The following is a 21,848-nucleotide window of genomic DNA, read 5'->3' as shown; positions in this document are numbered from 1 at the left end:
TGACTGCTGGTGGCTACGCAGTGGAACTGCAAGCCTTCGACGTAGCTACAACAGCAGCAGTCTCTTGTTGACATTCGGGTGTCCCTCAGGTCAGCAATGCAAGTACTGTGGAAGCGGCAAGCAGTCGCGAAGCAGCTGTGTCGATCGAGCCTGCCAAGCAGGCTTGAGGCTACGCGTGAGACACTGGCCGTGAGCCTGGTGTCTCAACGCTGTGTCAAGATGAGCAGCATCACAACTTTGTTTTCTGATGCAGGCTCCTACAGATTGTGGATGCACGCATACATGTGTCCCAGCATTCAATGGTCTTGGTGACCATGCGCGAGGCTCGCGTAGCCCTGGACGAGGCTTGCACGCGTGCGTGTTACCCTACCCTTCACAACTAGCAACCTGTCCACCCCTTATCCACAGCCCTGGAAAGCGCTGCTTACAGTCCCTGGTGAACAGACCCCCACAGGCCAGCAGGCAGGCAGCACGGCCAGTATGGCTTTGGCAATGCCAAGGGCCTTGTTGCCGTCCTTGTTGTGCTGCAGCGCGCTGCTAGTACCCCAATCCATGCGCCCTGCTGGGGCACGAGCTCTGGACCGGTGAGGCGCATGTGTCGCACCCTTGGTATATGCGCGAGGGGTTGGGGCCTTGGTTGGCTGGGGGTGGCTGACGTGTTGCGGGGTGCTAGAGGAGAGCAGGATTGTTCTGACCGAGCAGATGAAAGCAGAATCCTAGTATTGGGGGAACAGGACGCACTATACAGCCCGGGCAAGTGTATCCTACATACCGTATCGACAGTTCCACATCATCTAAATAACCTGCTGTGTGATAAGCTGCTGAGCAACAAGCTGGCACAACACTCACCTGTACTTTTGCGCGTTGTTTGGAGACAATTAACACCCCTGCTTTCATCACAGGGGGGGTCACAGTCAAAACCTCGCCGTGGATAAGGGATTGGGCTGGATTTGCCCCGCCATTGCGCCAAGCCAGAGGGGTCCAACCTGTGAAAGAAGCTTGGGTTGTGTTTCTTAACTGCGTAGGTGTGTCAAGGTGCCCACACAGGGTTTGTTCATCGCAGTCGTCAGCATGCCGAAACGTTGAGCGTGCTCTCCTCTGCAGGGTTTGGCCCGCGACACGGCCACACGGCGCCTCCTGGGATATCACCAAGGTTGCCACTCATCATCATACAATCAGTCACAGCCCTCACTTCCTTCCAGGCAGACATCGTGCCTGGTCAACAGGGGCGCGCAGGTGCATCAAGGTGAGTGCAGGAGCAGCTGCAGGCGGCATTGCGGGTGGTGGCCAAGAGAAGGACCCTTTGGGTAGGGCACTGTAGCGCGCGTCAACAGTTGAATTCAGTTGTCAAATATTGCACATACGCGCTCATGTTACATTCCCAACCCGTCAATGCGATCTGGTGAGTGCAACACGCCTGCTGCGCGGCACGTCCATTGCGACTGTGCGCGAGTGGCATGCATGTAGCCGAATGGACATCTGCATACTTCTCAACGCTGCGATACGGGGCTCTCACGGACTGCACACCCCTCGTCACGCATATCACTCCGTGGCTCGCCTTGTCCTCGTTAGGTAGGCTCGTGGCAATGTCCAGGTGTTCAGCCTGCATGTATGGCCAGCGCAGTATGATGCCGCTGCGGCTCGCTCGTCGGCAAGCTGCAGTGCGGATGTCAGCACGAGCCGTGGTCTCAGCGGCACTGGTAGGGGACAAGGGTGGCGACGCAGCAGCCCCCCACGACTCGCAGCAGCTGCCAATCCCAGGCGACACGGGGCCGACAGCCAGCAAGGGACCCGGCCGCAGGCAGAAGCGAGCCGGTGTGCACGACCCCGCACTGGACCGCGAAGGAGGCGGCAGCTTGGTACCCCAGGCTCGCACAGCGCGCAGGCAGCGCACACCCGCCGCGGCAGCAGATTCGGCGGTAGAGGTCAGTGCAGAAGGCGATGTTGACACCCCCCCACGCAAACCGCGGCGGCGGCGCACGGCACCTGCGGCAGCGGAGGTGGGGCAAGTCGCAGCGGCAGCAACGCCCGGGCGCGACGACGTGTCCAGCCTGGCGGCTCTGTTTGCAGAGGCCCTCGCGCCCGCCGGCGCTGGTGCCAGCACTAGCGCAGCGGCGCCGAAGAAGCGCGTTCGGAAACGCAAGGCAGCCCCGGTCGATGGTGACAGCACTCCAGCCCTCACCCTGCGGCCAGACCCCTGGGCAAGGTATGCAGGCCTGTTTGCGCCCGCTGCTGCGCAGCGAGTGCAGAGCAAAGGCGGGGCGGACAACACAGCAAGGACAGCAGCGGCGGTCAAAGGAAAATCGGGGGCTAGCGGCGGCGGCAGCGCTAGCAGTCCATCCGCAAGCAGCAGCAGCACCACCAGCGCCAGCAGCGGGCAGCACCAGCACGCGCCGCCAGCGCGTGCCAGCGCCCGCACTGCAGACTTTGCCGAGCGCACACGGGCGCTGTTTGGCGGGACGCTGGCCACCGGGCGCCTGTCTGTGCGGCGCCTCCCCACTGGCACGCCCCTGGTGCCGGCTACCCCAGCACCCAGCGCAAAGGCAGCGGCGCAGCGGCTGGCCTCGGGGCTCTTGCAAGGGCCCTCCTCTGACAGGCAACGCGGCCCCAAGGGCAAGCGCCGCGGCGCAGCAACAGAGGCGGCGGCTGCAGCATCGCAGCAGCGCGTGTACGTGCCAGAGGCAGCCTCCACAGCGGTCACGCTGGGCGGGGATGCAGCGACTGCTCGCAGCGAGGCTCGCTCGGAGGCGCTGCGGCGCATGCGCGTGCGCACGATCCGCGCCTACGACGAGCTGCTGGCCCGCGCCCTGGAGTGGCAGGCCCAGGGGCGCCACTACATCCTCGATGCACCAAGCCACCTGCCCGTTGCAGTGCAGCGCGGGTGGTCACCGCAGGGCGGAGGCGGTCTGAGCGACGAGGACCACCTGCGACTGGCCACCATCAGCGCAGAGGTGCAGCGCGCACTGGGCGTGGCGCTGCCTGAGCGTGCGCTGCGCGGCGAGCGCGGCGCGCTGCTGGCGGCGCAATCTGCGCGCCACGTCGCTGTGCGCCTGTCCGAGTGGGTTGGCGTGTGTGGCGCAGACTACGTGCGGCAGCTGGTTGGCGTGGAGCCGTGCGTGCTGGCCGCTCCGCCCCAGGCGCTGCTGTCGACGCTCGAGGCGCTCAACCGCCACGCTGAGCTGGAGCCCCAGGACGCCGTGACCTACCTGCTGCGCCACCCCGCCCTGGTGGGGCTGAGCCCCAGTGAGCTGGAGGAGCGGCTGGAGGGCGTGGCAGCAGCAGTGGGGCTGGCGCCGGATGAGGCGCGCAAGATGGTGCTGGAGCGGCCAGAGCTTCTCATGGTGAGGCGGGCGGGCAGGCAGGCTTGGAAGAGGGCCCGCAACGTTGGTGGCTGCGTCACGATTGGGTGCGGGTTGTGGCACACAGCACACCCACCCCTGTGGGCGGCCATGCCACATGGGCGTGCTGTGGGATATCAGGCAGCAATGCAAAGGGGAGCAGGGGGCAGGGAGCTGGCGCTTTGTAGCCTCCCAAGCTGACCTGTCTGCACCCGCCCAACTTGGCTGGCATCTTGCCTTGATCACAGCTGACGCCGCAGCGCCTGGAGGAGACGATGGAGATGGTGGAGCAGCTGCTGCCGGGCGTTGACGACAGGCTGCCCTCCATGGTGGCGCGCCGCCCGCAGCTGGTGCTCCGCTCGCCGCGCACACTGGCCCGCGACATCCGCCAGCTGGCAGCCACCCTGGGCCTCACCAACTGGGCTGCTGGCCGCCTCGTGGCTGGCGGCTCCGGCATTCTGGAGCTGAGCCTCACCACACTCGCGGCCAGGTGGGGCCCCCTGTTCTGGTCATACAGTGTTTTGTTGTGCGTGCATGCACGCACGTGCATGTGCATGTAAGTGTGCGCACGTGTGGGTGTGATCCTGGCTGTGGGTGGGGGTGGGGGTGTGGGTGTGGGTGTGCATGCATGCGCGCTGCGTGCGCGCGCCCACTGGGGAGGGGAGGCATCGAGGCCACGCCTGGTGAGTGCTCTGCTGCTTGCTCACCCAAGTTGGCCAGGGGTGCTGAACCTGTCCTCACACCCACTCGCGTCCTCTTGTCATCCTCATCCCCTAGGCTGCAGCGGCTCAAGGACCTGTGCTCAGCCCACCCTTCATGGCGGCAACAGCTCACAGCAATGTCGCCGGGCGGGCTCGGACGGTGCCTGCGCTGCAACGACGCCGCTTTTGAGCGGCTGTCCCTGCTGGCCGCGGCCGGCCTGGCGGGATCGCGCCGCGTGCCCAAGGTGAAGCGCATCCTCACGCTTCCTGCCGGCCGCTTCGACGCCCTCTTCCAGCAGCTGGGCCTAGCGAGGGGGGTGCGCTCTGGGGCCGCGGCCACGGGCGCAAGCGCCGCGAGCAGCGACAGTGCACCCGGCGCCCGGGCTGCCAGCGATGAGTCCGACTCGGATGACGAGGAGGACTCTGGAATGCTGTGGCCGCCGGCAGAGGACGCGCGCAACGGCCCCACGGCCCTCAACATCAGCGGCGGCAGCAGCCTGGTGGTTGCAGGCATCGTAGCTGAGGAGCCTGCCAGCATGGAGCTTACAGAGGACGCTAGATCGCCTGTTCTGTCGGCTGTGTAGGCGCTTGCTGCAGAGCAGAAAGTGGTGTAAAATCGTCCAGCAATGTGATACGCTCATTACATGTGGAGGTGACTGCATGTCGGACCAGGCCGATGAAAAAAGACATCAAAATTGAGTAAGTGAAGCCAGCAGCCTTGTCTGGGGCACAAAACATCAAGATCCTGTGTGTGCGGCCTCATGCGAGCCCAAGGCACATTTGCACGTAACAAGCCGCTCCTCCTTGCTCAGGTTGTCAAGCATCTAAACTGCCATGCCCTGGACGCAGGGGGCCAGAGGGGGGAGAATTACAGCAGGCAATCAGACAGCGTTACAGAGAAGCATTAACTGACAGCCAACAGCACGCAGGATGCTTCAAGCGTATGCGCAGACGCTAAAGCGACGGGGTCCCCGCTGCCGTCGCTTGGGGGTGAAGGCTGTTTGTGCGCGAAGGCCACACCGGTGTCTTGCCCCTTCGGCTCACCATGAGCGCGCCCCGAAGGAAGTTGAGCAGGAAGAAGGCCAGCATGGGGGAGAGGTCGATGCCGCCTATGGCCGGAATGATCCCGCGGAACATCTGGAGGTACGGGTCCGTCAGCTGCAGGGAGAACAGGGGGAGGGTGGGTGAAGGGTGCAGGGGAAAGCAGAAAGCGCGCGCAATGGAGGGTGGGCGGCGAGAGCCACATGCGAGTTAAGTTTCAGAAGTCAACCCCGGCGCCTCAGCAATCATCGCACAGCGGCAGCCGTTTGGGACACACGCAGCCCCGGTTGCGATCCCAGAGCGCTCACCTGGCGCAGCGTGTTGAAGGGCTCCCCGAACCAATTGATGTTGCGGAACCAGCTCAGCAGAATGCGCACCGTCAGCACCACCAGGTACACCTTTTCAATGATGCCGCGAGAGAAGCATGGTGGACACGGACAAGTGATTATTGGCAGCACAAGGAAAGCGCCACATGCTGTGGGCGGCGCCGCTGCCGCCCGGGCCCACCCCACATGCTGTGTCCCACCACGCCGCCCCACTCCACCCCCTCACGTCAACGGCCTTCGCCAGTCCAAAGTAGATCTCGCCCTGTGAGCTGGTGAACGAGGTGGACGCCAGCGGCAGCACGCCCGCCAGGCCAGCTGCTTGCTGGCGCAGCTGCTGCCCTGGGGTGACCTGGCAGCCGAATGTGTGCAAGGTGGCGGTGTGAACCGCCTTTGCAGTGCGAAGCTGCCAACCTGCTATGCATGAGGGAGCCCTCAATCAGACCTGTTGCTAAATGGTAAGGCCTGCATCAGGATCTTCTGAGCGCTCACACCTGCCCCACTGGGCCCTCTAAACTCGCCCACCTGTTGCTCCGGGGGCGTCGGCTGGGCGACATCCGACGCCTGAGGAGGCTGTGCGTCCGCATTCGGCTGTGTATGCACCAGCGGCGCGAATAGCCGCCAAGGCCCCGGCAGTGCAGCAGCACGAGGATGCACGATGCGCGCTCTGGCCGCACGCATGCACGAGCCTTGTGCCCGCAGGCTGCTGGAGGCTGCGAGCGTGAAAGGCAGCGGTGGTGGGAAGCCGGACGCGTTGAGCAATGGCCAATTAGTAGGCCCGCACAGCTAGCGAGTCCGGCATGCCCTCACCGAGCATGGCTGCCTGGCTGGCTGTGTGGATTGCTGTGCAAAGCCTTGATTGTATACTCAGACGCAGCGCTTATGAGACTTCGTCTAGCAATCCTGCCTGTTTGATGGTAACCCGAGGCGAGGTGACAGTGAGATCGACGGGGACGCGCTGCGCAGAGTTGTACTCGGCATTGCAAGCAACGAGCTCCATGCATCATTGAGGTGATGAAGAACCCTGCAAGATCGAGAGGGGCCTTGTACGCCCGCCGACATGACGTGTGTTGCGGTCATCACGCCCAGCACACATCAACACAAGGATGATCTGCGCGCACCGACGCTTGGACGTGCTGATGTGTTGTCACGTTGCCGCACAGTTTTTGTGACGCAAAATGCCAAGGCCATTGTGAGTATGCCATCCCCCTTGGAGCTCCTGCCAAACCCCGCTACATACAAGGTTGCACTAGTGCGTAATGAGGGGGTGAACGCTCGAATGTATTGCTATGGCTCAGGTTGTCTCATCAGATCTCGCAACATCCTGTATGCCGAAACTCAATGACAAGAACCCCACAGTGATAATTGGGCACCCCCAGCTGGGGTGGCTGCAGTCAGTCAGGAGCTGAATGGCTCGCTTGGATGTCAGGCTGTTGAACAGTTCCCGGCACCCACCAGCCTCTCGAGGCTGCCGGCGGCGCCGGAGGGTGCTTGAGGATACCCGGGAAGGGGAAGCAGAATGCCAGCCGCTGGGCACCTACTTATGCACATGCTGTCCGGCACTGAACACGGCCGATTGTTTGGAGGCTCCTTCACACCCTGCCCGCCCTCGCGGGGCATTGGTTGGTGGTGACCCTCCGCCAAGAGGATGGGGTCTCGCCAACGACATGCGTCACAAAATCTTGCGAAGCGCCTCGCCAGTGCCCACAAAGTGCAGAGCTGTGTCGTCCAATCAATTGTGCCTGGTGCCATGGCTCGCTAGCCCAGCTGGCGTGTCAACCCAGCAGCAGTTGACCCTATCTGGAGTGATGTTTGTGTGCCTCTGAACTTCTTCTGGTCGAAATGGGACCGCGCCTGCCTCAGACAGCTGTGGTGTCGCTCGGTGCCGCCAGCAGGTGGACAAACACATGCAGCAACAAGGTCGTGCAAGTTGGCAAAATGCAGTGTGTCTTGCTCACCAAGGCTTCAACCCCGTCATTTGGTGTTTGCTAACATCTTGGCCTGCAAGCTGATGTATAGACCCCGATCCGTCACTCCACCATTGCCTATGACTAACTGTCTTGGCCAGCCTTGGAGAGCGACAAGGTGGCCGTTTGCAGCTACGTCAAGGTGACGCGCAATGCACAGGAACTTTGTAAGATCACCCATCATTGCGCCTGCTACGCCAAGCGTAGCAGGCAACAAGAAGTGATGCAGACAGAGCGTTGTTGTGCAGAGCGGCAGCAGCAGCAGCAGCAGCAGCAGCAGCAGCAGCAGCAGCAGCAGCAGCAGCAGCAGCAGCAGCAGCAGCAGCAGCAGCAGCAGCATGTCATCCCCGTCATGCTGTGGACATGAGCAGCACTGTATATTGATAATGCAGGACCAAAGACAGCGTACGAAGCCCTGCAGCAAAGCACACCTGGCCACATGCCACGTTTTTCACTACCACCAGCTGCACAGCCCACCCATCGCAAGGCGCCTGCGCTGTGTATGTGCCATCTGGAGCAGAGCTAAGCATGAAGGCGAGGGGCCACCATAAGTTTGCGAACCATCTCAGGTAGAGCGGCGCGGAGGTGTGCAGGGACTTGCTTGGTTGCCACCACAGATCAGAGGGTGCCCTTGCATTGGTTGGGCTACTTTGACAATGGCTGCCACGGTAAGACCAGCCTTGCGATTACAGATCGCATTTCTCACCAGGCAACAGCCCAAGCGGATGAGGCTTGTCCGTGCCCCGGCACTCCCACATGCTGGGCGCCGCAGCTGCGATGTGCAGCACCACCACGCAAGGCATGCTGTCTGTATTACACACGAGCCGGTCAAGTCCAGCCCGTGGCCAACCAAGCCTGCAGAGGCAGTCCCAGCGGCCTCGGGCTTTCTGTGCGGCTGCCGGCCTCTTTGTCACCGCGGCATGACGATGTTGAGCCGCTGCGGCGGGGTGCCCCCCGCGGCCACGTCCACAATGAGGTAGGAGTAGTCCCAGGCCCCGCCGTCAGCCTTGTACATGTCCGCGTTAACCAGCGCGCTGCCCCCGGGGCCACGCATGTGGAACTGGAGCTGCGATTTGGATAGGGTCGAAATGTCAGAGCAAGCGGCGGCTGGTGTACAAAATGGAAGTGGCAGGCCTGGGTCAAGGAAAATGCAGCAACCAATCACATGCTGCCAGCTCCTTAGCAGAGGAACGACGTTGAGGGTTGGGAAGAACCCAGCCCAGTGCAGACTTGAGTAGCCCATTCCAGCGCCAGAGCCGTGCAGGCTCACCCGCACGTGCTCCCGACCCTCCTGGTCTTTGTAGACCTGATGGGGGATAGTCTGACGCGCAGAGCGGTTGTGCGTCTCCTGGCCGTAACCTGTGTGTGTGTGCGTGTATGCGCGTGCGTGCGTGCGTGCGTGTGTGTGTGTGTGTGTTTGTGTGTGTGTGTTGGTCTTTGGCCAGTTTCAAAAATCCCCACCTGAAGCCATTGCCGCGCTAGTGGCCAACTTCACTCTGCCTCATCCCCACACTGTACAATTACAATCAGCCCTTCTACCAAGCAGCTCCCGCATGGTGCCCCCCCCCCCTTCACCAGTGATGGAGCTGCCAAGGCGCACTGTAATGCGCGGGTCAGCTCGCAGCTTGTCCAGGGCCGCGTTGAAGCACTGCTGCTGCACTGGCTCCAGCACCAGAGTGACCACAAAGTTGTACACAAAGTAAGCCAGGCACTGGCAGTGGGACGGGGCGGCAGAGGTGTGCTCTTGAGGCTGGCTGGCGGCTGGAAGGATGATTGCTGTGGCGATCAGGAACGCATGGCGCAAGGTCTCGACCGCAATCAATCCAGCAGATGCTGGCCACAAAGCAGTGGACGCGGGTAGGGTGCCACGGCTGCTGTCATGCCATCCATCCCTCCCCTCACATGCGCTGCACCCCGACGCCCACCCCAAATGCTGCAAGGATTATTGCGGTGTAGCTGGTGCCCTCCACCACGCCAACGGGCCGCTGTGGGATCTTGTCTGTGATGGCGTTGATCTTCTCATCAGTCAGCTCCAACGAGTCAAACCTCTGGGGGCGACGCCGCATAGGTTGAGCGTACAATTCTTTAAGAGATGAGCGGCCCCTGCTTGCGCTCACGCTCCAGTAACGATGGCTGTCTCGCTGCCAGGCAATGCACAGGGGCACGTGGCAACAAGTGAGCTCTGCTTTAGTGCCGCAAAAGCAGGTGCGGCCGCGCACCTCTTCCTTGGGTTTGCTGGCTGGGTCCTTCGGCTGCTGCTGCTGCTGCTGCTGCTGGCTGCCACTGGAGTTGCTCAGAAATCTTGCCGCCACTCCCAGCTGCAGGGACAGCGACTGCGCAGTGCGCACCAGGCGGCAAGGGGCGGTGTTGCGTCACGCAATGCACGCGACTCTGCGCCACTGCCAAGCGGCAACAACACGGCTTTGAATCCCCGCTCACGGCAAAGCCCTCCTCACCAGGTCAGCCAGGCTGATCCGGCTGGCGCCTGATGTGCCCATCTCCAGCACACCGACTGCCACTGAACATGTCGCATGGCGCGCCGCTGCGTGCGGTGCACCTGCATGAAGCGGCGCGAGGGCCTGCAGCGTTGACCACCCTGTGCCTAACCTTGGTTTGCACTGCGCATTTCTATCAGCCAGAGACGCACCTGCCCTGGCCGCGTGCTGCAAATACAATGCGCGCTGGAGCAGTAGCCGGCTTCGAAGCGCCATTAAGTCGTGCCAGCTGGTTTGACAAGAACGCGTTGCGAAGTAGGACGAGGGGAGGGCTCGATGGCGATCTAGATCAACACGATGAAATTTGTCGAGTACGTATGTGAAGTGATTAAGCAGGAACTTCGTACTTGATGCAATGGCGCTGATGATCTTGAGGACCCGAGCGCGGCAAGGGCACACCCTGGGCAGACCGCGCAACGGTTGGCGACCTGGCACATGACGCATCCGCTGAAGTGCCGACCAAGCGTGGCTGGTCTGGAATATGAGGATGTGTGTTTACATCAGGACCAAATCCAATACAATCAGAGCACAAATCGCTCCAGCGCCTCTGCCACGCCACCCTCGTCGTTGCTCCCCACCACAACCGATGCGGCCGCCACTGTCTCGGGCACTGCGTTTGCCATCGCCACACCCACGCCCGCATGGCGCACCATCTCTGCAAGTTTGTGTGGGGTAAGAATTGCAGCACAATTCCAACAGTGAGACCGTATGGTGTGGGCTGCCGCAATCGGCGCTGACGTGCACGATGTGGCTGGCGCCCGGGCAGGCAGCTGGTTGCCATGCATCGCGCCGCGTGAAGCCCAGGGCTTGAGACCGTCCCTTTCCGCACCTGCGTCGTTGCCACCGTCGCCAATGGCCATGAGGTCCTGCGCTGCCAGCCCGAGGTGGCCCAGGAGCACTCGCAGCCCTGCCCACTTGTTCACACCCTCCGGCACCACCTCCAGCATCGTCGGCACCGCCTGCATCACCTCGGCGCCGCCCAAACCGCCGCCGCCGCTGTCCCCCAGCAGTGCCGCCCAGTGGGGCGCAATCTCCCGGGCCACGCGTGCCTCGTCGGCCATGAACAGGAGCTTGCGCACAGGAGCCCCACCCAGCAGAACTTCCAGGCTGGGCATGACACGCGCCAGCGGCTCGTAGTAGCGCGCATGCAGCTCCTCCAGCTCGGGAGTCAGCCGCAGCGTCGCACACTCGTCGCCCAGAAACGCGACGCACGAGACATTGGAGGCAGACGCCCAGTCAAAGGCATGCGCCACGACGGCCCCCGGCAATGCGGCATCGCTGAGCTGTGTCCCGTCGCGGCCGTGCACTGCGAGGCCCTGAAGGAACACCCCCGGGCCGCGCGTCGACACCAGCAGGCCGTCGCCTGCAAGGCCCGCTTCCCTGCACGCCGCCAACGCCGCGGGGCGCGCCTTGCCCGTAGCCAGGACGATGCGCACGCCGCGGTCCAGTGCTGCGCGGACGGCTGCTGCTGAGGATGGCAGGATCCTGGAGCGCGAGTCCAGCAGCGTGCCGTCCATGTCGATGGCTACCAGCTGCACTGAGCTGGAACGGAAGCTGGAAGGATCGATCAATGACATGTGATCATTTGGTTTGTGCGAGGGGGTGGTGGGGTAGGATACCAACGTGAGAGCACTGCAGGTGAGAGGGCATGCCAGCCAAAGAAACCACTTTGTCAAGCAGAAAACCGAACACGGCCTGGGGGACGACAAGTGGGCTGCAACCAAATTTAAACAAAGCACCCGTACAAACAACCCACCGCGCTCACCCGCCAGTGCGCGTTATAATGCTGTCTGTGTTGTAGGCCGATGATGCGGAAGCCTGCGATCCGCTGGCCGCCCTGAGGCTGTCGTCGCTGTCACCGCGGTCGTCCTTGCCATCATCACTGCTGCCGCCTGTGGTGCTGCTGCTGTCGGCGCTGCCATCTCCCTCCTGTTCCTCCTCGTCCTCCTCGGCGGCCAGGCTGCCAGCCGCCTCGATGAGGCCCTGCCCTTCCCACCCCAGGGCGGCCAGTATTCCGGCCTCTGCGTCCGCCATGTCGCGCAGCTGCTCGCCGCCCTGCTCGTGGTCGAGGCCCGCCAGGTGCAGGCAGCCGTGCACCAGCAGTATACGCAGCTCGTCATCCAGGGAGTGGCTGCGGTGGGCGCACGCGCAGCCGGAGGGGGCGTCACCGCCAGGTGCGGGGCGGGGGGAGGGGATGCATCAGCCTACCATTGCAGACGCAGGACGTACTGGTGGGTTTCGAATCTTGCCAGAGGGCCAAATACTTAGCTCCCATTCATTTCCCAAGCATGTGCCCTCATCCTACCCCTCATGGCGGTGAGGGTAAGCACGCCAGAGACCACGCGATGTTGCTGTGCCGAGCACAGTACTCCCATCCCTTCAGCCATTCTGGAGCCCCACAAACTGGTTTGGGCATCCTCAAAGCGAGGCGCACCCGCGCTCCGCCGCCTGCCGCGCCGCCGTGTCAAGCGACACCACCAGGTCCCCCAGCAGCTTCACAGGCGGCGGCACCTCCCCTGGCTCGTCAGGAACCTCGAAAGAGAGCACATCGGTGGCCGCGTCCTTGCCCCGGTGAGCCGCGTTGAGGCCGCGGATGTAGGAGTCATCGCAGAGTACAAGGCTGACAGCAGCCAGCGCGGGAAGCGGCCAGCGCGGGCGGCGTGCCTTCTTGGCGGCCAGCGCAAGCGGCACAACTGCGGCGCAGTCGGCCTGCGCACGCTGCAGGAGGGCCTCCAGGGCGGGCGCCGCCAGCCCGGGACCTGAGGGGCTGCCCTCCAGTAGTGCGTCGACCTCCACCTGCATGTCGGACGGCCGCACCCCAGACAGCCGCCGGCCCCAGGGGAAGCGCAGCGGCTTCCACGGGCGCGACAGCGCAAACGGCAGGCCCGATGCGCCGCCAGCCGGCGGCTCCGGGCCTGTCGACGCTGCGGCCGCAATGACTGAAAGCCTACTGCTTTTCCCTGCACAACAATGTTGTACATGCGCTGCGGCAAGGAGCGCTAACGCCCGCGCTCCTCTGATGCGCCAGGCCGGCGACCGCTGCACCGTGCCGGCAACATCAAGGGGCACGGTGGTCAGTGGCCAGCCACGTCTTCCCGCTATCGGCAGACCGTTAATTCCGGCCCTTTGGATGCCACGCAGCATCGAATTCGTGTAAAGGCACCGGCAGCTGGTATATAGGATTCGCTGCAGGCTTACAGGAGACTGTAGAGTGCACACACATGCGTCTTGTGGATTCCATCATTATGACGTTCTCTTTAAGGCAAGCGTTGAGGAGGTCTGAGGGGTGGGTCGGTTGGGTGTCACTAGCGCGGGTGAGACGGCCAGAAGGGTGCATGTGGTACCGGCACGGAACATCACGATGAGCTTACGAGTGATACGCTGTTATCTGTTGTAGTGGACGTTCTTGGACTCTCGTAAACCAAGATTAGGACCCCTTTCCAAGCGCGACCGCAATATTTATGCGCCTAGGCACGCGCGTGGCGCAGTATATCACGTATACAACGACCATTCGTTGCGTATCTGCTCTTCAGTCGTGCGCCTGCTGCGACCCCTGTGCGCTGCTTGTGCTGCAGTGCGCTTTCACGCCAACACTGGGGGCGATAGCAGGGCTCACATCAGCAACGCAGCAGTCAGCTACAATTTGTATCAACACACTAAGTGCACGGCAGCTGTGGCTCAGCAAATCAAGCGGAATCGACACTCCACAAGCAGGCAAAATGGCCGCGCTTGCTGCACGCGCGGCGCTGGGCAACCTGAGCGCCAACTCAACAGCCCTGCTTGTCTGCGACATCCAGGAGCGCTTCCGCCCCGTCATCAGCGGCTTCCCAGCGGTAGGCTTGGGTGCTGGGTACCTGCTTCCATGTTACCGCGTGGACTCTATTGCTCTCCGCACGCGGGAATGCGTGGAGACCAACGTGGTGTGAGCCATGACACCGCAGCATGTTCGTTGGCAACACAGTTTGCAGAAACCACCCTTCTTCCCCGTCTGCTACACAGGTTATAGACACGGCACGACGGATGGTGAGCAGCTGGGTGGCTGGGGCGTGTCGCATGCTGCACCAACTGTGCACATTGACCCCAACAGCTGCCGCTGCTTCCCTGGTGCCGCTGACAGGTGCGTGGCGCCAATGTCATCGGCCTTCCAGGTGCGGCAAGCGCTTATACATGATGGTTGTGTGTGTATGTATGTGTGTGTGTGTGACTTCATGCGCGTGCGTTGTAAGACACGGAGGGGGGCAAGGTTGAGGGTTTGCTGTCATACACGGATGTTGCGTGCAGCCGGTTGCATGGCTCTGGAAGCCTGTAGCCCCCCAAATTCCATTCGCTAGATCCAGGTCCTTCTCAAAGTTGACCACGTATTTTTCCATGCCTACCCTCAGTCGTTGTCACGGAGCAGTACCCCAGCAAGCTGGGGGCCACTGTGTCCGAGCTGAAGGAGGTGCTGCCCCCTGCAGCACCAGTGGTGGCCAAGACGCTCTTCAGCATGCTGACGCCGGAGGTCGACGTGAGCAGCCAAAGGGGCCAGCATTAGGGGGTGTGCAAGCTGTGGGTGCACATCAAGGCGTCATCTGACCTTGCAGGCGGTCAAACGGTGGCTGAGACAGGGAATATTTCCATGATGCCTAGCGCTGCTGGTCTGCCGAGGAGTCACGCCTGTGCCTGACCAACGCAGGATTTCCTGACAACGAACACAGCAATCAAGCAGCTGCTCATCTGTGGTATAGAGACCCACGTGTGTGTGCTGCAGACCAGGTGATTATAGTCTTGCGCCTGCGCATAGCCAGCTTATTACCTCGCATGCTGGCTGTCATCGTGCCTTGCACTGCGACATGTCACCACAAGCTCGCATGCTATTCTTGACAATGCAGCTTGAGCGAGCCTTGACCTGCACCCCCTGCCCAATCCCTGGTTCTATCAACACCCAAGCCTGGACCTGCTTGAGCGTGGCTACGAGGTTCACGTGCTGACAGATGGCGTCAGCAGCCAGCGCACCACCGACAGGGGTGAGGGCGTGTTGGGGAGGGGGCCAGACGCGCCGTTGCGTGGTGCCACACATTCGCCTCATCTGCAGGCGTGATTCCCAACGACTGCTGCGATGAATGTTATTGGGATGTCATGGCCTTGACGGATATGCAAATGCTTGGGTGATGGTCCCTAGAGGACCACAGACAGGCCCTGGGTGCTTCGGAACTCATGATAGCACTTTTTTTGACAAGGCGTGCTTGCTGCGCCGTGCTCACTGTGCCAATGCCATTCACAGAGGCAGGCCTGGTGCGCATGGCTCAGAGCGGTGCATTTCTCGTGTCAAGCGAGATGGCCCTCTTCCAGCTCATGAAGGTGCGACTGGGATGCCATTGCGGCAAGGGTGATCGAGTGGAACACCAGAGCTGACCGCCCCCAAGCCCCGCTCCTTTCCCTGCTGCTGTTTTCAATCTACTGGACCAACCCGATCTACTTTCGCACGCAATGTCCGGATTTTCTCAGGATGCCAAGGCCTTGGGGTTCAAGGAGGTCAGTGCACTTGTGAGGGAGCCGCGGCCGGAGATACTGCAGCTGCCAGGAATTTCGATGCGAGTGTGAGCATGCAGGCCTCCTATGTCCAAGCCCTCATTTTGCACATTCCAGGTTGCATGCACTGTAGTGTCAACGCTGATGGCCGTCACACCCCAAATGCAAAGGCCTGCACCTGACAGGAGCGGTAATTTACAATTTGGCACAGTTGCTGCTGGCACTCTTTTGTAGGTCATCCTTGCCTCGAGAACAATGTGGCAAACCACCCACGTTGTTGAGTTGAGGAAGGCGTCGCGCACCGGGCGCACCATCTGGGAGCTGTCCTCAGCGCTTCATGTGTGCCCCGCCCCTTTCTTATTTGCAGCACCACAACTATACCATGTCGTGGTCGCAAAAGCAGGTCGAAGGCTGAATCAAACCATCCAGGTTCTCAGCAATCTAAGAGTGTCCACAGCCTTCCATGACAATATACTGTGTCCACGCACTGCTGCATTGCCCCCCTGTTTGCCTTGGATGTGCTGGTGTTCATGCTTGCAATGCACATACGGTTGCACAGCACGGCCAGCACGGAAGCAGACGAGCTGGAAAAAAGCCGCCAGTGCGGCAAACTGGTGTTATGATAGCATAATTCGTATGCACAATTGAACAATGCAGTAAGCGCAGGGCCGGTGATGCCCTGAGTTACAATATTGAAATATGAGATCACGCGCCACAGCCTCAGTCGCCGCAGGATAACAATGCAAAATGAGTGAAAAGCCATGGAAAGCCTTGCGCACACCGGAGTGCATCCAGAACCTGGCGGCGTCGGCGCACACAGCACAACGATGACGACCGCCACAGCGGCGCCGCTGCTGCCGTTCGAGCAGCAAATGCTGAGCGAGCTGCAGCAAGCAGGGGACGCCCTTGTGATCATGGCAGCTGGCCTTACGTGGCACAAGGCAGCCGCCGCGCTTATTTGCCGGCACATGGGATACCCGCTGCCTAGTGGTAGGCAATTTCCGCCTCCATCGCAACCACGACGGCAGCAGCAGCAGCAGCAGCAGCAGCAGCAGCAGCAGCAGCAGCAGCAGCAACAGCAACAACACGGCACAGCTCCAACCTCACCTGCTGGTGCCGCCGCTGAGGAGGGCGGGTTGCAGCAGAAGCAGCAGGAGCAGCAGCAGCAAGAGCACGAAGACAAGCAGCAGCAGCAGCAGCAGCAGCAGCAGCAGCAGCAGCAGCAGCAGCAGCAGCAGCAGCAGCAGCAGCAGCGGGAGCAGGAGCAGGAGCAGGAGCAGGAGCAGGAGCAAGGCCAGGGCCACGAGCGGCGCGGGGCGCTACTGATCATAGGCGCTACGTCAGGGCAGCGCGCCCTGGTGGCGGCAGAGGTGGACCGTCTGGCACCCGGGGCGCCCGCCCCGGTAGAGATCACGGCTGAGGTTGCCAGCGTGGAGCGATACCGCCACTACTGCTCCGGAGAGGCCTGCTTCGTGACGACGCGCATCCTGGTGGTGGACTTTCTTAGCGCACGTGTGCGCGGCGCCATGGTACGCGCCGGGGCAGCTGCCGCGGTCCCGTGGTTTGGGGCCAACGAGTCATGTGAGCCAGTGTGTGGGCCGCTGCGCGTCACGCTGGCATGTATGGGATGGCACCAACACCAGCCAGCTCTCTGCCGAGCCCTCCTCTGCAATGCTGTGGCGCCCAGGTGGCGGGCGTGCTTGTGGCCAATGCCCACAAGGTGACGGATGAGAGCGGAGAGGGCTTTGCGGTGCGACTGTACCGCCAAGGACGACCGGGGGGCCCACTCACCGCCTTCAGTGATTCGCCTCACGCGTTCAGGATGGGCTTCAACAAGGTGACCAGGGGCAACGGGCCATCAGGGGCCAAGGGGCGCGGCATGACGTGCTCCCTGCAAGGCTTCATGCTGGGGAACGTATGGTTGATCCACCGCTTTGAAGCAAAGCAAGCTGTGGTATCCACTGCATGCTTGTGCTGCCCTGCTGGTTTTATTGCTGCTGTGCAACTTCTCTGTTGACAAGGACGTGTATCATGAATAACCCCCCTCCATCCCTACCTACACGCCTCACAAACAGCTGGAGAAGGTCATGCGTTCCCTGCAGTTGCGCAAGCTCCTGCTGTACCCCCGCTTCCATGACGCAGTGGCGCGAGACCTTGGGGACGACCCCGCAGAGGTGAGGCGGTGTACTAGTGTGTGCGCTTGCATGATCAAGGGATATGCAAGCTTACTCTTGCCTGCGATGGATTTTGTGGAGTCGTGCCCTTTCAGGGGCGTGCGGATACTGATTATTTTCAGTGTGTTGGCCATGCAAGTCAGCACAGCCCTTACTTGTTAAGGCCAGCGTGTCCCAGTTGGTTGCAGGCACGTCCGCGCGGAACACCATGTGTGGCCCTGCCCGCTCACCTGACTCTCCCCCCGCCACCATTCCTGCCGCCATCCCGCAGCTCGAGGAGTGGGAATGCCCCATCAGCGACGGGCAGCGCGCCATCTTGGAGGCCATCGCGGCGGTGCTGGGCGCACTGCTCAGGGACCTGGCCCGCTCCAACAGGGTGGACATGTGAGGGGGCATCGCCACTTGACACCAGGCGGCACCTTGGCAGTGGTTGATGTGGCGCCCTCGACCTGCGTTGCAAGGGGATGCGACAACTAGGCCGACCATGCCTGCAGCAGTGCATGCTTGTACCCCCTTGCCCCTCAATTCTGCCCAACAAGGGCGCCCCCACCTGCCTCCTGTTCCACCCTCCCGCTCATGTCCCCCCTCCCCCCCCCCATCTGCACAGCTCCGACCTCCTTCCCTCGGACGCCAGCCCCGCAGCCTTGCTGTCGCGCAACCTGGCATCTGCGGTGCGGCGCCAGCTCGACTCGACCTGGAACGCGCTCCCCTGGCGGGCGCGGCAGTCGGTGGCAGACCTGACTACGGTGCAGGGGCTGGCGGCAGTGGCCATGGACTGCGACGCCGTCACCCTGCTCAGGTGGGTGGGCAAGATGTGCCGCTTTGAGAGAGTCCGAAGCAAGGACATGGCAGGAAACTTACGGAATGATGTCGCGGCGGCTGACGTGCCTGCACCCCTACTGCTGCCTGACTCACACCCCTGCTGTTGCGACACTGCCGCTGGGGCGCGCAACCCAATTACCGCCCCCCATGACCCCCCCCCCTTGGCCAGCCACCTGGAGAACCTTCGCCAGAGCGAGGCGGTGCGCAGCGTGTGGATGTTCATGGACGGGGCCCGCGCCATGTTCAGCCAGGCGCGCAGGAGGGTCTACGTCACAGAGTCGGGTGCCGACACGGCGGAAGGGGGAGGGGCCCAAGCTACGACTGCCGGCAGCACGGGCAGGCAGGGGCGCAGAGGGCGCGGCCGTGGGCGTGCGGCGCAGGGCGGGGCGGAGCAGCACCAGCGGGCAGTCGAGGGAGAGGACCGAGGAACGGCAACTGGCGGACGCAGCAGAGCCCGAGGCCGCGGTGCCAACGGCCCCAAGCGGAAGGTACCCGGTTCCTCCGGCAGCGGCAGCAGCGACGACAGCAGCAGCGATGATGGCTGGCAAAGCGTTGGCGATGGCGCCGGGCGGCGGCAACGGCGGCGCACCTCCCCGCCGGCCGCACCTGCCCCTGCCAGCGCTGCCACTGCCCCCGAAAGTGGGGCTGCCGGCGGCACTGGGCTGCGCATAATCCCCGTGCTGCAGCCGCCATCCAAGTGGGCTGCGCTGGTGGAGGCCCTGGATGACATCCGGCGCGAGCGCCAGGAGATGCGGCGGTACGCAGAGGCGCTCCCTCCAGCCGGCGATGCAGGTGGGGCATTGGCAGACCACCACCATCAGCAGCAGCAGCAACAGCAGCAGCAGCAGCAGTCAGGCTCTGAGCAGTGGGATGAGCCGGATGACGAGGAGGACGAGCAGGCTGAGCGCATCGGGACTGGCAATGGCGCGGTGGAGGTGGTTGACCTGGTCAGCAGCGATGGGGAGGGGGAGGCGGCGCCAGGCGGCAACCGCAGCGGCAGAGGCAAGCCGCTGCAGGGTATGCAGCCGCAGCTGCCCTGGTACTCCCGCTACCCACGATCCGCGCTGCTGGCAGCGACGGATGCGCCAATCCTGGTAGTGGTTCGTGAACCAGCTGCGGCGGAGCAGCTGCGTGCAGTGCTGGCGCGCGGCGGCGCGTCCGTCATGCGCGACCAGTTCCAGAAGTACCTTGCGGCAAAGCTGGAGGGCGCAGCGGCTGCTGGCGGCGGCACCGCCGAGCGGCGGGCGCGTCGCGGGGGCGGCGGCGGTGGTGGCGGCGGTGGCAGCGGTGGTAGGGCTGCTGGCGACGGCGGCAGAGGGGCTGCAGCCGGATCGCGTGGTGGCCAAGGCCGGGGCCAGGGCAGGGGCTTCCGGGGAGATGGGAGGGCGCGTGGCCGGGGCCGGGGCTGGAGCATGGACGAGGATCGTGACAGGTGGGACGTGCCTGTGGCTTTCCAATTGTGTGACCTGTTCCCTCCACACTGCGCTGCTTTGCTCATTTTATAACACATTTGCTGGCTTCTTAGTCGTTTTGTGGGTGCCGGCCGTCTGCTGACGTCCCCAGGCATCCATGTCTGGCCCCACCCCCGCCACCATCCATCTGGACCCCCACACAACATGCACACACTTCCTCTTTCTCTCCCTGCCCTCCAGGGTGGAGGAGAGGCGCGTCATGATGGCCGGCCCCGGCCTCACCCCAGCAGAGCACCAGGCGCTGCTGCACGAGGCGCGGCGCATGAGGGATGATGCGGGGGATGCGTGGCCGCCCACCACAGCATTGGGTGCGGCAGCAGCTGGTGAACACCAGGGCGTGACAGCTGCCAGGGGCGGGCCGGTAGGCAGGGACAGAGATGGCGGGGGCGGGCACAGCCATGCTCAGCGCGACAGAAGCGGCGGCAGAGGCAGGGGTCAGAGGCGCGAGGCACGCACGGCGTCGGCGGCGGCTCACGAGGGGGACGACTCCCCGGGCCGGCTGCGGCAGCGGCACGACGACGCCTCCACAGGCGCCGACGACTCCGCTGCGGCTTGCGCGGGCGCCTCCACCGGCGTGGGTGCTGTTGCCGTCTCCCCTCGAGGCGTGGAGGTTGTGTCCCTGGAGGGGGGTGACCCCTGGAGCCTGTGGTCCCTGAGGCCATCGGCCGTGGTGGCGTACGAGCCGGACCTGGCCCTGGTGCGGCGGCTGGAGGTCTACAAGGTGAGAGGGGGGGGGACGGCGGCGCCACGAGCAGCGCGGTTTTCGGACTGATTATCTGAAGTTTGACTTGGAATCTCATGTGACTGGTTTCTTAGCGGCTCAGAAGAAAATAAAATGAGTGACTGCACGGCTGAAACAGGGTTGCGCCGCCCTGGCCCCGGGTGCGCCGCAGGCGGAGGCGGGCCGTGTCCCCCTGCGCGTGCACCAGCTGTCGTACGAGGACGCACCAGAGGTGGCGGCCTTCCAGGCGGCAGCCAGCAGAGAGGTGAGGCGGGGACGGAGGGCGGAGCAGGAGGGTGGGAATGAAATCAAGTCACATAGGATGGACTACAGCTATGGGCAGGGAATGGGGCGCTGTGTAGTTGGCACCAGGCGTCCTGGCGCGCCTTGCCGCCCACCCCCGCACACGCCTGCTCTGCTCCCAGCCCTAATCACGTGATTATACCTCCTCTCTCCTTGTCCGCAGGTGGATGCATTCGACCAGCTGGCAGAGGGCCAGGCGCGGCTGGCGTTGCCCTTGGACATGGGTGCACAGAGGTACCAACAGGTGCGGCGACGCAGGCGGGGGGTGGGCAAGGTGTCTCTGTGCTCACTAACAAGGTCTGCCTCACACCACCACCGCAGGGTCAAGGCGGCACGCCGCCGACTGCTGCAACGCAATGCAATGCAATGCATTGGGCGGCACACGTTCCAGCACCATGACTGTCCAGCATATTTCGGATGCCTGTACGCCACCTGTCTCACCCCGCCGCCCGCGTCACACACCCACAGCTGGAGCCCTACCGGCTGGCCGACGAGGCCGCGGCCGCTCGCCTGGGCGGCGGCGCCGCGCGGCTGCTGCCTCCGCCCGGCTCCGACCCCTGGGGGCTCGACGTCTTCACCTCCAACGCCCTCACACGCAGCGGCGTTGGGGCAGGGCCGCTCGCGGCACACACGGCGCTCAGCACACGCGCTCAGCGGCCGGCGCCGCGGCTGTTGGTGGTTGATGTGCGCGAGTTCATGGCGGTGCTGCCGGGGGTGCTGCACCGGCAGGGGTTCCACCTGACCCCTGTCACGCTGGAGGTGGGTCGCAGTGGAGCGCGGTGACGGGGCTCTGCCGCTTGAGGTTGATGATGCAGTTGCTGATAGGGAATGAGTCCCTCGCCGCACACCCATCAAGTAGCTCCAAGCGGCTGTGTGCCGCTCTCTGCAGCCGCCCTCTCATACACCTTGGCTCATTGACAGCGCGGTACACGATGCCACTGCCCACCTGACCCGCGCACACACCCAAGCCCCCCAATCCC

The 21,848-nt window shown here is 63.3% G+C and overlaps 6 protein-coding genes across 6 annotated transcripts; 3 read left to right on the top strand and 3 right to left on the bottom strand.

Annotated features, from left to right (window-relative positions):
* Window positions 1–1,370: 1,370 nt before the first annotated feature.
* MNEG_3216 (hypothetical protein) lies at window positions 1,371–4,623 on the top strand (the record flags this gene model as incomplete). The annotated part of the gene is made up of 4 exons (XM_014048310.1): window positions 1,371–1,402; window positions 2,597–3,341; window positions 3,587–3,828; window positions 4,116–4,623. The coding sequence occupies 4 exons, from the start codon at window positions 1,371–1,373 to the stop codon at window positions 4,621–4,623; spliced, it is 1,527 nt and encodes a 508-aa protein (XP_013903764.1).
* Window positions 4,624–4,863: 240 nt separating this feature from the next.
* On the bottom strand, window positions 4,864–6,220 carry MNEG_3215 (Uncharacterized protein ycf19; the record flags this gene model as incomplete). Its single annotated transcript, XM_014048309.1, has 5 exons — window positions 4,864–4,878; window positions 5,084–5,197; window positions 5,389–5,478; window positions 5,633–5,745; window positions 6,214–6,220. The coding sequence occupies 5 exons, from the start codon at window positions 6,218–6,220 to the stop codon at window positions 4,864–4,866; spliced, it is 339 nt and encodes a 112-aa protein (XP_013903763.1).
* Window positions 6,221–8,280: 2,060 nt separating this feature from the next.
* MNEG_3214 (import inner membrane translocase subunit tim-21 Flags: Precursor) lies at window positions 8,281–9,436 on the bottom strand (the record flags this gene model as incomplete). The annotated part of the gene is made up of 4 exons (XM_014048308.1): window positions 8,281–8,436; window positions 8,641–8,729; window positions 8,946–9,081; window positions 9,296–9,436. The coding sequence occupies 4 exons, from the start codon at window positions 9,434–9,436 to the stop codon at window positions 8,281–8,283; spliced, it is 522 nt and encodes a 173-aa protein (XP_013903762.1).
* A 950-nt stretch (window positions 9,437–10,386) lies between these two features.
* Window positions 10,387–12,667, bottom strand: MNEG_3213 (hypothetical protein; the record flags this gene model as incomplete). The annotated part of the gene is made up of 4 exons (XM_014048307.1): window positions 10,387–10,520; window positions 10,695–11,407; window positions 11,631–11,996; window positions 12,300–12,667. The coding sequence occupies 4 exons, from the start codon at window positions 12,665–12,667 to the stop codon at window positions 10,387–10,389; spliced, it is 1,581 nt and encodes a 526-aa protein (XP_013903761.1).
* Window positions 12,668–13,584: 917 nt separating this feature from the next.
* Window positions 13,585–15,448, top strand: MNEG_3212 (Isochorismatase domain-containing protein 2; the record flags this gene model as incomplete). Its single annotated transcript, XM_014048306.1, has 7 exons — window positions 13,585–13,698; window positions 13,983–14,013; window positions 14,248–14,372; window positions 14,541–14,620; window positions 14,795–14,871; window positions 15,129–15,205; window positions 15,353–15,448. The coding sequence occupies 7 exons, from the start codon at window positions 13,585–13,587 to the stop codon at window positions 15,446–15,448; spliced, it is 600 nt and encodes a 199-aa protein (XP_013903760.1).
* Window positions 15,449–16,203: 755 nt separating this feature from the next.
* Window positions 16,204–21,651, top strand: MNEG_3211 (putative DNA repair endonuclease UVH1; the record flags this gene model as incomplete). Its single annotated transcript, XM_014048305.1, has 10 exons — window positions 16,204–16,905; window positions 17,064–17,291; window positions 17,452–17,550; window positions 17,822–17,934; window positions 18,158–18,349; window positions 18,542–19,804; window positions 20,025–20,565; window positions 20,738–20,830; window positions 21,032–21,112; window positions 21,337–21,651. The coding sequence occupies 10 exons, from the start codon at window positions 16,204–16,206 to the stop codon at window positions 21,649–21,651; spliced, it is 3,627 nt and encodes a 1,208-aa protein (XP_013903759.1).
* Window positions 21,652–21,848: the final 197 nt, after the last annotated feature.

The sequence above is a fragment of the Monoraphidium neglectum genome (assembly GCF_000611645.1).
Source record: "Monoraphidium neglectum strain SAG 48.87 unplaced genomic scaffold scaffold00394, whole genome shotgun sequence".
NCBI lineage: Eukaryota > Viridiplantae > Chlorophyta > Chlorophyceae > Sphaeropleales > Selenastraceae > Monoraphidium > Monoraphidium neglectum.
The sequence above is the reverse complement of the archived record's forward strand: the minus strand, read 5'-3'. Positions and strand labels throughout refer to the sequence as shown.